Raw genomic sequence first — 17,097 nt, 5'->3', positions numbered from 1 at the left:
ATCCCCAGCCCCAAGTAAGTTGGAATTTTAAGAAATGATTGGTCATGAGAGCAAAGCCTAATGGATTATTGTCATTATTGTGAAAGTGGGTTTCTTACAAAGGGTAAGTGCCACTCACTTTCTTCTCTTTTTTTTTCAGAATTTATCATTTTTTAATCTTTTATAACTTCACTTTTAATATAATGAAATATTCATTAACTGTTAACTGTACATTAAATGAAAAAAATTATTTTTAACAAAATTTTGTTCAAAGCATCAGGAAATAATATTCAAAACAGAGAAATTATCTGACTATAACAATGCTGCATAGATAGTACTATACAAATTCCCAGAGGTTAATTTATTTCTTCCTGACTAAAACTTCAATTTTCAAGTCACCAATAGAAAATGGTAGAGGCATTATTTCTTCTCTGAGTCTAGAAAAATGCCTTCCAAGGTGAGAAGTTACACCATTATCTCCCAATTTAATTATATTCCCCTCCTGTTATTTCCCAAATGTGAAAATTTAGAATTTAAGGATTATTGGAAGGGAATAAGTGAATTACCTCTTAGTAGACACTGTGATCAATGCCTACTTTACTCAGACAAAACAGTCAATTATGTTTTAAAAAATTACAGCCACACCAGTATGTGTAACTAAAATTGCCAATATGAATATTTTTATATCATACATTACAATATATAAGCAAAGAAAAAAAAAGATTTGTTTCCTATCTTTGACCTTTGGTAGAGGGGGTAAAAGCATTATCACTAATGGGGACTTGAAAAAAATTGTTTCATGGCATAGCATTAACTTCATAGAGATCAAAATCTTTCATGAATGCTTAATATTGAATCAGTCAATGAGAAATTGCTAAAATTTCTTTCATAGGAGTACTTTTTGAAAAGGAAGATAATTTATTTAGAAGGAATGTGCAGCTAAAACACTGTTTATTAAGAAAACATTAAGTTACCCTGCAAAAGACTCTTAAAATACCAATGTTTTCAGACACCGTCACCAATGCGTGAAGGCTCTCATCTTTTATGGTTACCTACATAAAGGGTGTTTGGATCTATAAAGTATGTGGATCTCTCTACTTCACTGGTATTGGTCGCAACCAAGTCATCTGAATGTGATGGAATATAAGCAAATTTACAATTATTTTTGGCAGGCGTTTTAATTTTTCTAAGAAGAATTTATAGTTCTTCAAATGATTGTAGACTCAGACATACTGTTTACAAAAAACAATCTTCGGCTAGTCGGTAGTTTTCTTAAAATAGTAAATAAATTTGTCTGGTTTACATTCTCTAATGTTTGCCTGGAAAATAAGGCATTAGTGATTCATTGGCTATTGCAAAGCATAGACACCTGTTTTCCTTCTACTTAAAGGCAAATGCAAACATTCCTGAATGTGCAATGGTATTCTTTAACATCCTTTATACATTACAGAGTCAGCATTTATGAGTCCTTATGAACTTTTAGTATGAAATAATGCTTATTCCCAACACCGTACATATTCCATAATTACTTGAGAAAAGACAAAGTGAGAGCAGCCACAGAATAGCAAAATATTTTCCACAAATGAAAGAAAAAACAGTATACAAAAATGGCAATTTAGTGATAATTGGTAATATCAACTCTCAATAATATCCCATTCTTAGGTCCAAATTACGATTTGACAAGTTTAAAGCCTTGTCTTTTTCCAGCACAGTAAGAAGGAGCCAACTCATTTTTAATCTTTTCAAGCATCTGAAACAAGTTTTGCAGATCCACAAAAGGTTCTGACCACATAACCAATTTGCCAAATGCACTAATGGATATGTAACACGAGGAACCACTTTCTTCTCTCTTGCTCTTGTCCTCTCTGACTTTCCACCGTAAGATAATGCATCAAGAAGGCTTTTACCAGATGCTGGGCCACTGATCTTGGACTTCCCAACCTCTAGAATTGTGAGTCTATAAATGTCTGTTCATTAAAAATTACCCAGTCTGTGATAGTCTGTTATAGTATCACAAATCAAGCTAGAATAGAAATCAGAAAACATCTTAAGCAGAATGAAAACCAGAACATCTATCACAATGTATCCAATGCATCTAAAACAGAACTTAGAAGAAATTGGATAGCATTAAGACTTTTATTAGAGAAGAATATCTTAAAAATCAATATTGTAAGCTTCCACCTAAGAACTTAGGGGGGAAAAAAGAATAAATTAAACACAAAATAAGTACAGAAGTAAGAAAGATAAAAGCAATAATAAATGCAATGTAAAACAATAGAGGAAAAATCAGTGAAATAGAAATTTAGTACAAAAAGATCAATTGATAAATATCTAGCCAAAATTTCCAAAAATATACAAAGAATGAAGGTCAGATATGAAAGAGGGTACCTTGACTTATTTCTTTTTAAATAAAGTTATAAGGATTTATTAATATTTTAGATACTTTATTAGATATTTGTTTTGCAAATATTTTCTTTCTTGATGGCTTGCCTTTTCATTTATTGTTTTCATAACAAAGGCTTACTTAACAAAATACTTCTTTATACTTTTTGTGCCCTTAGGCATTTTTGCCAGTTCTAGGGTTACAATAATTTTTCTCTTTTTTTTTTCTATAGAGGTTTTATAATTTTAACTCTAATAGTGAGGTGTATGATCCATTTTAAGCTGATTTTAAAAAGTATGAAGAAATGATTTTTCTTTGGTCCATCATATTAATATCCAGTACCTTTGGCACTATTTGTTGAAAAGTACCTTGTCACCTGTATTAGTTTGCTAGGGCTGCCATAACAAATCATAGTAATGCATTGCTCAACAACAGGGATATACTATAAACAAGGTGTCATTAGGTGATTTTTTTTCATTGTGCAAACATCATAGAATGTATTTACCCAAATCTAGACAGTAAATTTCTCTAGTGTAATGTTTTTTATTTTCATTGTTTTGCTGTTCTGGGGATTGAACCCAGGGCTTGCACATGCTAGGCAAGTGTTCTACCACTGAGCTACATTCCTAGAACCTTTTTAAATTTTGTTTTGAAACAGGGTCTCAAAATATTCCACTTCGTTATTCCTTAGGGAAATGCAAACTAATACTCATAAAGTAGTAGTATACGTTCATGAGAATGATAAAAATTAAAAACTGATAATACTAAGTGTTGACATGCATGTGGAACACCTGGAACACTCATACAGTGTTCATGGAAATGCAAAATCATTCAGTTATTTTGGAAAATAAGGTGTTTCCAAATTTAAGCATATACTTAATCATACAACCTTAGGAGAAAAAAAATATTTCTTCACATATAACTGTATGCAAATGTCCATGGCAGCTTTATATATAATGATTACAAATTGGAAACAACTCAAATTTCCACCAACTTGTGAATGAATAAGATCATGATGTATTTATAAAGTAGAATACAATTCAGCAATAAAAAGGAAACACTGATTACCTGCAACAACATGGATGAATCTCAAAAGCAACATACTAAATGAAAGAAATCAAATACATGAGACTGTATACTATACAACTCCACTTCTATGGAAATTATATATATATATATATAATTATATATACACATTATATATATTTAATTTATATATATATTTACAGAAAGTAAATTAGCAGTGGCCAGTGGCCTCTGGTGGGAGGAGGGACCTGGCTGCAGAGTAACACAAGGGGACTTCTTGGAGTGATTAAAATAAAACAAAAATATCTTGATTGTAGTGGTGGTCACATGGCCTACTACATATGTTAAAATTCATCAAATGGTATACTTAAAATGGATGACTCAGTTAATATTAACTAATTAGTTTCAAAAGACTTTAAGAATTGTACTATAAGGAAACCTGTCAACTTCTCCTATCCCAAAGTGAGTTTTTGTTGAGCACCTACTAAGACATTGTAGAATTTTTGTTTCATGTGTCTATTGGAAACAATCTGCAAAGGATCATGTTTTAGAGGCTTGGTCCCCAGCCTATGGAGCTCTTGGAAGGGGTGGAACTTTCAGAAGTTGGGCCTAGTGAAAGGAAGTTGGGACATACAGGGTGTGTGCTTAAGGGGATATTGGAACTCCAGCACTTTCCTCTTCCTGTTTGCTTCTTGACTGCCATGAAGTGAACAGGCCTCCCCTGCCATGTACTTCTGCCATGAGCCTGAAGGACCCCAAGGCCCCAGGCCCAACATTAGGAAAACTAACCCCTGTGCCCTGAAGCTGCAAGATGTTCCCTTACCCAACCCCCATGTCAAAACCCCACCAGCTGCACGTAGCACTTCAAGTCTCGCACAATGTTACCACAAGATGTTCCATATAGATAACCCCGGAAGGGCCAAACTTGAGCAAACAGGGTAAAAACAGGAACTAAAAGGACAGGATGCAATTTTATGGTTTTTCTGAGAACTAAAGTGGGAAAACAAGTTTACCCCCCTAGGTGACTCAACTGCTGAATTCAGAGGGACCAATAGGAAGGCTGTTGCTGTGCTAAGCTAAGACCTAACCCACCTGTTCCCTATAAAAGATCTATACCCCAAAGCCCGGTGTGCCAGTTCACCGAAGCTCCGGCTGAGGTTTTGCTGTGCACCCGCAGGCGCCTGTGTGAGAATAAACGCCTCCTGCTTTTTGCAGCCAGTGTCTCGTGTGGTTCATTCCGGGTTTGGGATCTGTGGATATTTCAAGCCCAGAGTAATTATGCCAACTGACCAAGGTCTGAAACTGTGAGCAAAACAAACCTTTCCTTCTTATAAGTTGATTATCTCAGGTATTTTGTTGCATTGGTAGAAAACTGACTAACACAATGAAATGTAGTGTAGGAAAATATTTCCTATATTTTATTATCAATGGTGGATGGGAAGAAATTAGAAATGTAGTGCTGATAAAGAAAGACAGCAAAACCAGTTACTAGGTTTAGTAATCACTCTGAGGTTTGGCTAAAGTAGACAGCCATTATAAATATATATTTTTCTGGTAAAAGCATGGTCACAGCATTCTGGTTAACTATAGATCACATTCTACATTTCAGGTCTGAAGCTCCACTGACTTTTCTATTTCTTTCTTATGAAAAACAAATATTATAAGAAAACTGGTTATTGTCTATTGTCTTTATGAAAATCACAACAAGTTGATATGTACATATTTCTCAGAAATAAAAGTTACATGAATTTTTTTCTAGTAAAATTTTAACAAATGTAGCAGATTATTCTTACTTCCTGTTTTATTTTTGATATTAGATGACAGGGAGAAATGTACTCTTTAAAAGAGCTTCAAATAAGAGAACTGTTGCTGGCAATGGCTATACCCCAGATAACAAAAGGAGCCAGACCACATGCCCTCTTATAAGCAATTATGACACAGATATCTATCTTCCACTTAAATTTTTTTTTAAAGGTATGTACAGGGGCTGGGGATGTGGCTCAAGCGGTAGCGGGCTCGCCTGGCATGCGTGCGGCGCTGGGTTCGATCCTCAGCACCACATACAAATAAAGATGTTATGTCCGCCGAAAACTAAAAAAATGAATATTAAAAAAAGTATGTATATTAATCAGCTTTCTGCGCTATAACAAACACCCAAGATAATCAACTCATGAGAAGAAAAGGTTTATTTTGGCTTATAATTTTAGAAGTTTCAGTCCATTGATCAGTTGGGCCCATTACTTTTGGATCTGACTAACATCATGGCAGGGAGTATATGGCAGAACAAAGCCTCTTCACCTCACAGCCAGAATGCAAAAAAAGAGAAAGAGATTAGGCTCCCAGAATTCCTCTAGAGGGTACCCCTCAATGATCTGAAACCTCCCATTAAGCCTCATCTTGTTTTTTACTTTTCATTTTTTTGCAGCGTTGGAGGAATGAACTCAGGGCCTCACATATGCTAGGCAAGTGCTCTACCACTGAGCTGCATGCCCAGCTCTAGGCTCCACCTCTTCAAGGTTCTACACCTCTCAATAGCACCAAGCCTCTAACACATGTGCCTTTGGGGAACTTACAAGATCCAAAAGATGTAATGTGTGTGTGTTTGTGTGTATGTGGGTATTCATGCATGCGTGTGCACCGGAGAAATGCTTCAGAACCACTGGGTCTGGTGAAAAGAGAGTTCACCCATAAAAGGCTAAAATTAGTGTGGGTTAACTTTGTGATGTTATTATTTGGGTTACACAATAAAGAAGTAGAAAATGCTCTGACTGGTCTGGGTCCCTCAAAATTTTTTGTCTAATTGCCCAATTTTAAAGACATAGCCTATCTTTTGTAAAGACTATAAAATAGACAAATTAATTACTGGTGGGTACGAGCTAGTTCAAGATATACCAGTTGTAGCTCATGGATGTGAATGTGCAGTGTCTTCCAAACCTACAAGCTCTTTTTGGTTTCCAATTTTACTTCTTCTGGCTCTAAGAATCTGAGTTGTGCTTCGGTTGATCATATGCTAATTAAGGTGGAGTTAATTAAAATCAGAATATTTATTAGGCCTTAGGAGCACTGTGAAAAGAAAGAATGTATAAGTAAACATCCTGCAAGCCTGGGCTGACCGACACCTGTGATCCTCTTTCCAGAGAGATGTTTTCCATGATATCGGGAGGGGAATCCTGGACAGTGCATGGCAAGGCTACAATGCTACTCTCTTGGCCTATGGTCAGACTGGCTCTGGAAAAAGCTACTCCATGATTGGATTTGGTGCAAACAAGGGTATTATTCCAAGTGTGTGTGAAGAACTCTTTCAAGCAATTGAGAATCAGGGGAGAAATCAAGAATACCAGGTATGCATTATGCTACAATACCTTCTTCAAATAATGGCTTTTTAAAAAAATTTTGAACACCTTCTCCAAATGAAAGTTATTAGCATTTCTATTTTAAGATAGTGCATTTTGTGTGTGTGTGTGTGTGTGTGTGCTGGGGTAGTTCTACAGCTAAGCTACATACCCATCCCCAAGGACATGTATTTAAAAAACACTGGGTATCGTAGAAGCAGACAGAATTGCTAACACTAATAAGGGGTTACTCTTGAGGTTGAATCAACCTTAGCTGATTCAAGTCTATAGTTTCCTTTGCTCTTCTCTTCCACCACAGTAGTGGCTGTGTTCTCATCTTATTTGCTTTTATTATTTATTTTGATGCTAGGATGGAACCCAAGGTCTCCTTCATGTAAAGCACTTGCTCTACCACTAAGTTACATCTCTAGCCCCGAAGATGTGACTTTGTTGTTTATTTGTCTCACATAATTTCTTACTTTACCTGGCATAGAAGACCCAAGACTAAATTTCAGATTCACTGAAGCTTGGTGACATTTTCAAGGTGCAGTATAACTAGTACCATGATCAAATTTAAAACATGATAGCAAAACATCAACAAATACCTGTATTCATAGTCTGTGTTTCTGCTTTGTCTAAATGGCAGAAGAAATTAAATTGGTGTTACAAAAATTCAATATTGCATCCTTTTTTATCTTAATTACTCTTCTGACTTTAAAGGTAATATGTTCAAGATAGAAAATAGAAATTACTCATAATCTCTTCAACCCAACTAAATAGCATTAACATTTCAGTATCTCCAATTTTTTTAATTAAAAGTATTTGAAAGTAATGCAAGTATATTTTAAGAACTCAAATACTCAAGAGAAAGGAAAGTATATGTCCATATAATATTTTTTTTTGTCCCAGGATTAAACTTGGGGTTGCTTTACCACTGAGACACATCCCCAGCAAACCTCTGCCTTTTAAAATTTTTTATTTTGAGACAGGATCTTGCTAAGTTACTCATGGCCTCACTAAGTTGCTGAGGCTGGCTTTGTACTTGTGATCCTCCTTCCTCAGCCTTCCAAGCAGTTGGGATTATAGGTATGTGCCACCACACCCAGCTCCAAATAAAATTTTGAACTTAAATATTCCATAGCACTATATTCACAATTGCCCCAAAGTAGAAATAACCCAAGTGTTCATCAAATGATGAATGGATGAATAAAATGTATCTCCACACAATGCAATATTATCCAGCTTTAAAAAAAAGGGCATTCTAATGCTTATTACAATATGGACAACTCTTGAAAACATTATGATAAGGGAAAGAAAACACAAAGGTCAAATAGTATTTGATTATATTTTTATGAAATAGCCAGAAACAGAAAGTCTCTGCAGGCAGAAAGAAGACTAGTAGTTTCTAGGGATGGGTGGGGGAGGGGAGACAGCAGAAAATGGGAAGTGGTGGTGAGGGACTTCATGTAGATGTGGGGAAGAGGGCAAAATATAGGTTGTGGTGATGCTTGCATAACTGTGTGAATAGTCATTCCTGGATTGGTTCCTACACCACCCACCACAAAACTCCCTTGGATACCAAAATCCCTGAATGCTCAAGTAACTTACATAAAATGGCAGAGTATTCTCATATAACCTTTGTGCATCATCCCATATACTTTAAATCATCTCTAAATTACTTATAATGCCTAATACAATATCAATATCATTATATCATATTATTTCAGAAATTAAGGGGGAAAAGTCTGTACATGTTCAGTACAGATTGATTTTTAAAAACTATTTTCAACCTAATATAGAATCTGAGTTTGGCATGCCAATTGTATCCTAAAAACCACTGGATTGAGGGGGCTGTGGCTGTGGCTCTGTGGTAGCACACTTGCCTGGCATGTGTAAGGCACTGAGTTCAATTCTCAGTACTGCATGTAAATAAATAAAATAAATGTTTATCAATGACTAAAAAAATTTTTAAAATGACTATTTCTATTAAAAAAAACATTGAACACTTTGCTTATTTATTATTATTTTTTGTTGGGGGTGCTGGGGTTTGAACCCAGGACACTGAGCTGCTTCCCTAGCATCCCATCCATCTTTTTTTTTTTTTTTTTTTTTGAGACAGGGTCTTGTGAAACTTCTGAGGCTAACCTTGAATCCTTCTGCCTCAGCTTCCTGAATTCCTGGAATTATAGGTGTGCGCCATTGCACCCAGTGGATTATATGCTTTATTTCTAGTAGAGCTTTATATAGTGTCGCAGTCTGGGCACAAAATAACCGAGCCGCCACAAAGCCTTGTAGGTTCAAACAACAACTCTTTATTCCTGAACTCTCACTGGCACTCTACACACACTTCCCAGGAACACACTCCCTCCACCGGGCTCCACGCACCAATTCTCCCCGAACCCCCACAAGAACTCAACGGGAACTCCAAAGTAGCTGCGCCTGAGGCAGCAGGATCCGCCCTAATCTCAGAGCCGCCCTATTCCCAGAACAGGGTCACCTTTCAACCATTCCCTCTGGCAAACTGTGGCTCTCAACAACATAGTAATTGGGTTCATAGAAATATACATGCATGGAATTCATATTCATTTCATGATCCCTTTCTCTTTCCTCTACTTGACTTCCTTTTGCTCATCTATTTGTTTATATTTGATTGGTTCTTTTTACTTATACATAAAGGTGAACTTCTCCGTGGTATATTTATATGCACATAACATAATTTTAAAAGAATTCATTCTGCATTGCCTCCTCTTTTCCATCCTTCCACTCCACCTCTCACTCCTTCTTCTATGATCTTCTCTGTATCTTTATGATATCCCATCCTTCCCTCCTCCTTTGTTTTATTTTATTCTAGCGTCCACATATGAGAGAAAACACTTGACCTTTAAGTTTCTAAATCTAACTTATTTCACTTAACATGATTTTCTCCATTTCCATCCAGCAAATAATTTCATTCTTCTTTATGGCTGAGTAGAACTCCACAATTTCTTAATCCACTTATCTATTGACAGGCATCTGGATTGATTCCATAATTTAGCTACTGTGAATTGTACTGTTATAAGTATTGAGGTGGCTATATCGCTAGAGCATGTTGATTTTAGTTCTTTTGGGAAAATACCAAGGGATAGCTGGGTCCTATGGTGGTTCCAACCCTAGTTTTTTGAGGAATAACCATACTTTCTACAGTCCTACCAACAATGTACAGTGTACCCTTTTCTCCACATCCTCACCAGCATTTATTATTATTTGTATTCTTGATCACTGCCATTTTGACTGGAGTAAGATGAAATCTTGTGTAGTTTTGATTTGCATTTCCCTGATTGCTACAGATGTTAAATATTTTTTCATATATTTGTTGGTCTTTTGTGTTTTTTTTTTCTTTTGAAAAGTTTTTATTTAGTTCTTCTGCCCATTTATTAAGTTTTTTTTTTTTTTGGTGTTAAGTTATTTGAGTTCTTTATATAGTCTGGATATTAATCCCCTATGAGAGGAGTAGCTGGCAAAGATTCTCTTCCATTCTGTAGGCTCTCTTTATATTCTCAATTGTTTCCTTTGCTGTGCAGAAGCTTTTTAATTCATCCCGCTTTGATTCTCGGTTTTATTTCTTGTGCTTGGGGTGGGGGATTTGTTAAGGAAGACAGTGCCAACAGCAACATGATGGAGTGTTGACCCTATGTTTTCTTCTAGCAGTTGCAAGGTTTCTGGTTTAATTCCTAAGTCTTTGATCCATTTCAATTTGACTTTTGTGCAGGTTGAGAGATTGGGATCTAATTTCATTTTTCTACATATAGCTATCCAGTTTTTCCAGCACCATTTGTTAAAAAGGCTGTATTTTCTCCAAAATATATTTTTGGCACCTTTGTCAAGTATTGAATAGCTGTAACTGTGTAGATTTGTCTGTGTCTTCTATTCTGCTCCATTGGTCTTTTTGTGTTTATTTTGATAGCCAATGCCATGATCTTTTTTGTTACTACAGCTCTGTAGTATAATTTGAGATCAAGTATTGTGATGTCTCCTATATCACTTTTCTTAATATTGCTTTGGCTGTTCTGGGTCTCTTATTCTTCAAATGAATTTTTAAGGATTAACTTTTTCTAATTCTGTGAAGAAGGATTATATACTTTAGATGGGTAAATTGTACAGAATGAATTATAGTTCAATAGAATAGTGTTTAAACTTCCAAACAGTACTGAACAACTTATCATGGAAACCACCATCCTCCTCCATTCTCCTCCTCACTTCTCTATTACTTCCCCAGTTCCCATCTCCAATTCTTTATCTGTGTGCCCTACTATCACCATATTTAAAAATAATGTTGGTTTTTCTTTTCTTAGGAATCAATTTGTGACAATATCTGCTATTTTCCTACTATAGTAGTACAGAATTTAACTTTGCCACACCAATGGCTCCCATCATGATCTTTTTTCTCTCACGTTTTTATAGAGTCAAATAACAACATATGGTTAAATCCATAGTAATTGACATTTTAGCTATGCAAATATTGTCTACTGCATATATCTTTTCTATACTTCATTTTTCTTGGAGTTTTTAAATGTCTTTACCTTTCTTAAAATTGTTTCTGGTTTTCTATAAATCTTTGTCTCAGTGTTCCAAATTAGTGTCATGGGCCTATTAACAATATTTGCCATCTACCCAATTTATTGGTTCCCTTATTTTTATTAGATCTCCTTCATCAGAAGGTTTCTATTCTCCTGCTAAGATTGGAACAGTATTTCCCCAGCTGCTGCAAACCTGCCATTCTGGAACTTCAACATTCTTCTTTGCTGGCTCCCCTGCCTCCTATATGGTTTACTTTATCCTTTTCCTCAGAAGAGGTGGGCCAGGAATATATTCTTTGCAGCCTTGGCATAGCTGAAAGTATCTTTTCTGACCTCCATGCTTGGTTCAAGTTTACCCAGAATAGCATTGTAGCTAAGGATACTGAAAATATATTTCCATTGTCTTTTAAGTTTCAATGTTGTGGCTTAGAAGTCCGCTGCCACTCTGATTCTACTCTTTCTAGATGATCTTTTTGGTGGTCATCATTGTTTCCTCTGATAGCTTTGAGGATCTTCTCTTTATTCTTGATGTTTTCAAGTGTCTTTTCTTATTCTTCATGCTGGACACTCATGGGACCCTTTTCAATGTGGAGATTCCTGTGCTTCAGGAAACCTTTCTAATTTTGTCTCTTTTAATTTCCTCCACCATTTCTTCTGTTTCTGGAAGTTTTACTTGGGCGGATTTTAATCTCATGCATTCTAATTCCAATATCTTTTACCACCTATTTCCCTCTTGTTGGCCTTTTATTCTTCATTCTGGAAGACCTCCCCCACCGTCTCTTTGGGGAGGTGGGCAATGCTGGGGGAATGAACTTAGGACCTAGCATATGGTAGGTAAGTGCTGTACCACTGAGCTACATTCCCAGCCCTTAACTCTATTTTAATTTTGCATCTTATTCATAAATTTAATTTACAAATACTTTTCCTTATTTTCTGATTGTTCCCAGTTAATAGAATACTGTTTTGTTTTTTATGGGTATAATTTTTTTTCTCTGAGACTATTAATTATAGGGATTTTAAAAATGCATTGTCTGTATTCTCTAAATTTCTCTTTTCTATTTGTTTTCACTTCCACATTAGAGATTTCTCTTGTCTGCTAACCCCTGGCTATTTGTTCATTTTTACCCAATCACTCTGAACCTAGTCAAATGTTCTGTGGCCCTGAGACTTCATTGGCAAGACTCATCACTGGGTGACCAAGAGACAAGCCAGCTTTATAATGAGTAGAGCATGGCAAACATTAGACTTTCTCTCTAGACTAGAGCCATTCTGATTCCCCCAATCCTGTTGAAGAGGCTAAAGCTTGGCTAGCAATATTCCAGATCTATGGTAGGGTAGAGAATATGTGTTTCCTCTGTGAAGAACCTATCTATTATATGTGGATATTAATTCACAATGAGGGGTGAGGCTAGGGAAGAATAGAGTTACTTTAGATAGAGGAGAGTGAAGGAAGGGGACAGGGTACCAGGTAGGAAGGATAGTAGAATACATCAGATATTATTGCCCTATGTATATATATATAACTATACGACTCGTAGAATTCTATATCATGTACAACCAGAAGAATGAGAAATTATACTGCATTAGATATGATGTATCAAAGTGCATTATACTGTCATGTATAATTAATTTACAAAATAAAGAAAAAAGAACCTTTCCAATAGCATTAAAATTACTTGATAACCAGTTGCATGTTGAAATAGAGCTTTACTATATTTAATATTACCTTTTCTTTGTTAGACATTTGAGATACTTATGTGTATATATAGGAGATATATATTATATGTAATATAATATATACATATATATGTATGTGTTTGTGTGTGTGTGTGTGAGTATGATTTCCTCCCCACACCCCCCGCCCCCCCAAAGATGATGGTTTCAAGAGAACATTTACTTGTGCTCTTCTCTATACAGGTTACATTCAGTATGCTGGAAATTTACAATGAACAGGTAATAGAGATTATATTTTTCTTTTTAATACTTTTCTCCCCTTGGTTCTGGGGATTGAACCTGGGGCCTTGTGCATGCTGAGCATTTATTCTACCACTAAGCTACATACCAACCCTAGAGATTATATTTTCTCACATACAAACTTTAGTGATTCTTTTTCAGATGAGCCCTTCCCAGCTCTACCCACCTCTCCAGCTTCCTCCTAAGCTTTATTTTCACATGTGCTATTCTTCCAGTCTCACAGAACTATTCTTTTCCAGAGCATATCCTTTTTTCTAGACATTTAGGCTTTCTATGTCTACTTTTTCTGCCCCCAAAGAAACCACTCAACTTCAAGGTCCAGCTTGAATGCCGACTCTTGTCTGTATATTCTGAGTCATTAACGTCAATCCAGGTGATGTTGTGTGGGGTCTTCACACTTTATCTGCAAAGGTCCAGAGAATAAATCCTTCAGGCTTTCAGAATCTTACTGTCTCTTGAAAACTACTCAACTCTGTTGTTGTAGAACAATGAGAGCCAAAGACAACATGGAAATTAGTGGATGCAACTGTGCACCAATGAAACTATTTAGGGACACTGCAATTTGAATTTCACATCATTCTCGTGTGTCATGAAATATTATTTTTCATTCAGTTTTTCCAACAATTTGAAAATGTGAAACACCAAAAACAGCTGGTGGCCTGAGTTTGCCTCATAGACTGTATGCAGCTTGCTCCCTAAGGGAGCAGTATACAGAACATTGTTTCAAATCCCAGCTTTCTCATTTGCTAGCTGGGTTACTTTGGAAGATGACCTTATTTCCAAATTTAGTTTGTTCATTTATAGAGTATATAAGAGATACTAAATTTTAAATTTCTTTTTGGTTGTTGTTTGTCATGCTGGGGCTGGAACCCAGGGTCTTACACATGCAAAGCATGTGCTCTACCACTGAGCCATACATCCAGCATCTAAATATCCAGAAAAAAACTAAATCTTTATCAAGTGTTCATATTTTTTTTATTACTATTGCTTTTTTTTTTTTTTTTTTGGTACCAGGAATTGAACTCGGGCTCTCGACCCCTGAGCCACATCCCCAGCCCTATTTTGTATTTTATTTAGAGTCAGGGTCTCACTGAGTTGCTTAGCACCTCACCATTGCTGAGGCTGGTTTTGAATTCAGATCCTCCTGCCTCAGCCGTCCAAGCTGCTGGGATTACAGGTGTTTGCTACCCTGCCTGGCCTACCTTTTTTTTCTGGACTCATTATGTGCAAATATGTAAACAAATTTTAAAGTATGATTTTCAAATAATAATTTCCCTATGAGCATATTTCTGTCTTATTGCAGGACTTCACTTTTTTATTTTTTTGGTGGTGGTGCTGAGGAGTGGACCCAGGGCCTCGCACATGCTAGGCAAGTGCTTCACCACTGAGCTACCCAACCCCCAGCCCAGCATAATTCTTTGTCTAGAATGGGAGCTCTCAACATGTTTACTGAAAGGATAATTGATAAATATATTTATAATTGTATGTTTCTTATTGGCAGAGACCATATCTTAATAGTTTTTGTATAACCTCCAAAACTACCCAAAGGTCTCCCCTTATTTCCTTTATTACCAAGCTCATAGGGGAAAATGGAGAGAACAGCATCTCCCCATGTTGCTCCCCCTACTGAGACCTATTTATGATGGTAATCTCCCTGGAATTCTGTTTCCTTATCTCTAAAATGAGAAAATTGAACATTCATAGAATATGAGACCCGAGGAGATCCTAGAATGTCCAATTTTCTTATTTTAGAGGTCTTATATTCTATGAGTCTGTGGTATTTTTCCATTAGGTATTTCAGCAGCCAAATAAATAAAGTTTATTAAATATCTTTCATGTTCCACATATCATTCTAGACTCTGAAGACAAAGAAAACCTAAGACATGGTCCTTACCTTGGAGAAGTTGAGTGGAATATTGTATACCCACTTCTTCTAAAAGTAACACATGTGCTGTGTGGGTATGAAAAGAGAGAGGCATAGAAGAGGAGGCAGCTACCCCCCCCCACACACACACACAGTTTGTTGCTGTCCACAGAGGAGTTAGCCTGGGCTTTGAAGGATATTTATGAGTTTGGTGAGGCAGAGAAGTGAGAGGAGGGGAGGGGTACAGACAGAGGCACTTTAGGCTTAGGGATCAGCATTTCAAAATCTATTCATAGGGCCAGGAGTGTAGCTCAGTGGTTGAACACCTGGCTAGCATGCGTGAGGCCCTGGGTTCTATCCCCAGCAACTCAAAAAGGAAAAAAAGAAAAGAAAAAAAAAACATTAATATGTGAAGTGTATGACATTTAAGGGAACATTGAGTGTCCCATATAGACAGAGTGAGCTGCATGGTGGGCAAGAATGGGGGAGGCTTCCTGGGATAAAGCTAAAGAGTTGCCAAACAGTAAAGTGGTTGGTCTAGTAAGTCATTGAGCATCAACAGGGGTTGGTTTTGATCTTTTTTTTTTTTTAATTTTTTTTCAGTTGTAGATGAACACAACACCTTTGTTTAATTTATTATTTTTATGTGGTGCTGAGGATTGAATCCAGTGCCTCACACATGCTAGGCCAATGCTCTACCACTGAGCCACAACCCCAGTCCCTCAACAGAGGTTTTCAATAGGAAAATAAGACAGTTGGATTGGGGTTTAGGCAGAATGTAGCTGGATTTAAAGAAATGCCAAGTAGAGCAGAGAGAGGAGTTAGGAAGCTCTCAGATGGCTGTGAATCATGATGGTCTGTATTCATCTCCAGGCAACCTGGAGGGTCCTGGAGCCAGGAGCCGCCCTGTCTCTGGGTCCCAGTACTTTCCATCCAGATAAGCTTATCCTTTTTGCTAGTTAACTTTAGTGGTTCACATATTAAGCCTGTGCCACTTCCAAGAATTTATATTACTTGATGGAAATGACAGAAAAGGCTTCCTGGCTGAAGCAGAAGCTGTCTCTGCGGTGAGGTTTCCTTATCTCTGACCCCTTCTGTCCACTGTTTTGCTTGCCCACACTTCAGTCTGTGATCCCACCTTGACTTTAGGACTTTGAACTACAGATACCACTGCTGGGGGACAGCTTAGAGAGAATGTCATCTGTCTCCCTCATATTAAGAGGGAAAACTGGGAACATGAGGGACTTTCCAAGGATTTTGCAGTTTGGGACACAGAACCAGGACTGTGAACCCAGGTGCTTCTGATTTCCAGCCCAGTCCTCTCTGCACCTGACACTCCTTCCTCTGGGCTCTCTGGGTCACCTGGCCCTCACAGTGGACCCATGTTTTGCTTTCCAGCTGCAACTTTTTGGAGGGAGAGGCCATGTGAGCTCTGATCTGAGGCCGTGGTCAAAGTATGGCATCACACAAATCTCTCGTAACAAGAGTCCCCAAATTATCATAGTCTCTTGTTTCATTCAGCAGTGGCAAATGCTGTTTGGATTGAATAAACTTCCCTCCTTAAGGAGAAGGTTCAGGAAGATGGTGTTGGGGGTAGTGTTACAAACCTGCTCTTCTATTGGGTACTTCTTTGCATGTTACTAAGTTCTAATTGTTTTTACTTTTACAGATGGTTGTTCTTGTTAAAGTAAGACTTCGGTACTTTTTTTTTTTTTTGTACTGGGGATTGGACCCAGGGGTGCTTAACTACCTAGTCACATCCCTGGCCATTTTTGTATTTTATTTAGAGACAAGGTACTACTGAGTTGCTTTAGGACCTTCCTAAGTTGCTGAGGCTGGCTTTGAACTTGTGATCCTCCTGCCTCCCCCTCTGGAGCTAACGGGATTACAAGCATGCAACACTGCACCTGGCTTCATTTTTTATTTTGAGACAGTCTTGCTAAATTGCTGAAGGTCTCACTAAATTACTGAAGCTGGCTTGAA

General features: G+C 37.0%; 1 protein-coding gene across 1 annotated transcript in view; it reads left to right on the top strand.

The window, feature by feature from the left end:
- The window catches only part of LOC124085056 (kinesin-like protein KIF28P), a 63,349-nt gene that overhangs the window by 10,910 nt on the left and 35,342 nt on the right, over positions 1 to 17,097 (top strand). The window contains exons 3-4 of the mRNA XM_046432540.2: positions 6,526 to 6,729; positions 13,194 to 13,229. Coding sequence (XP_046288496.1) covers positions 6,526 to 6,729; positions 13,194 to 13,229 — 240 coding nt within the window. The remainder of the gene's footprint in view (positions 1 to 6,525; positions 6,730 to 13,193; positions 13,230 to 17,097) is intronic.

The sequence above is a fragment of the Marmota monax genome, unplaced genomic scaffold, assembly GCF_021218885.2.
Source record: "Marmota monax isolate L192 unplaced genomic scaffold, Marmota_monax_Labrador192_F-V1.1 WCK01_AAM20220418_F8-fsc00090, whole genome shotgun sequence".
Classification (NCBI taxonomy): Eukaryota; Metazoa; Chordata; class Mammalia; order Rodentia; family Sciuridae; genus Marmota; species Marmota monax.
This window is presented reverse-complemented; position numbering and strand designations above follow the sequence as displayed.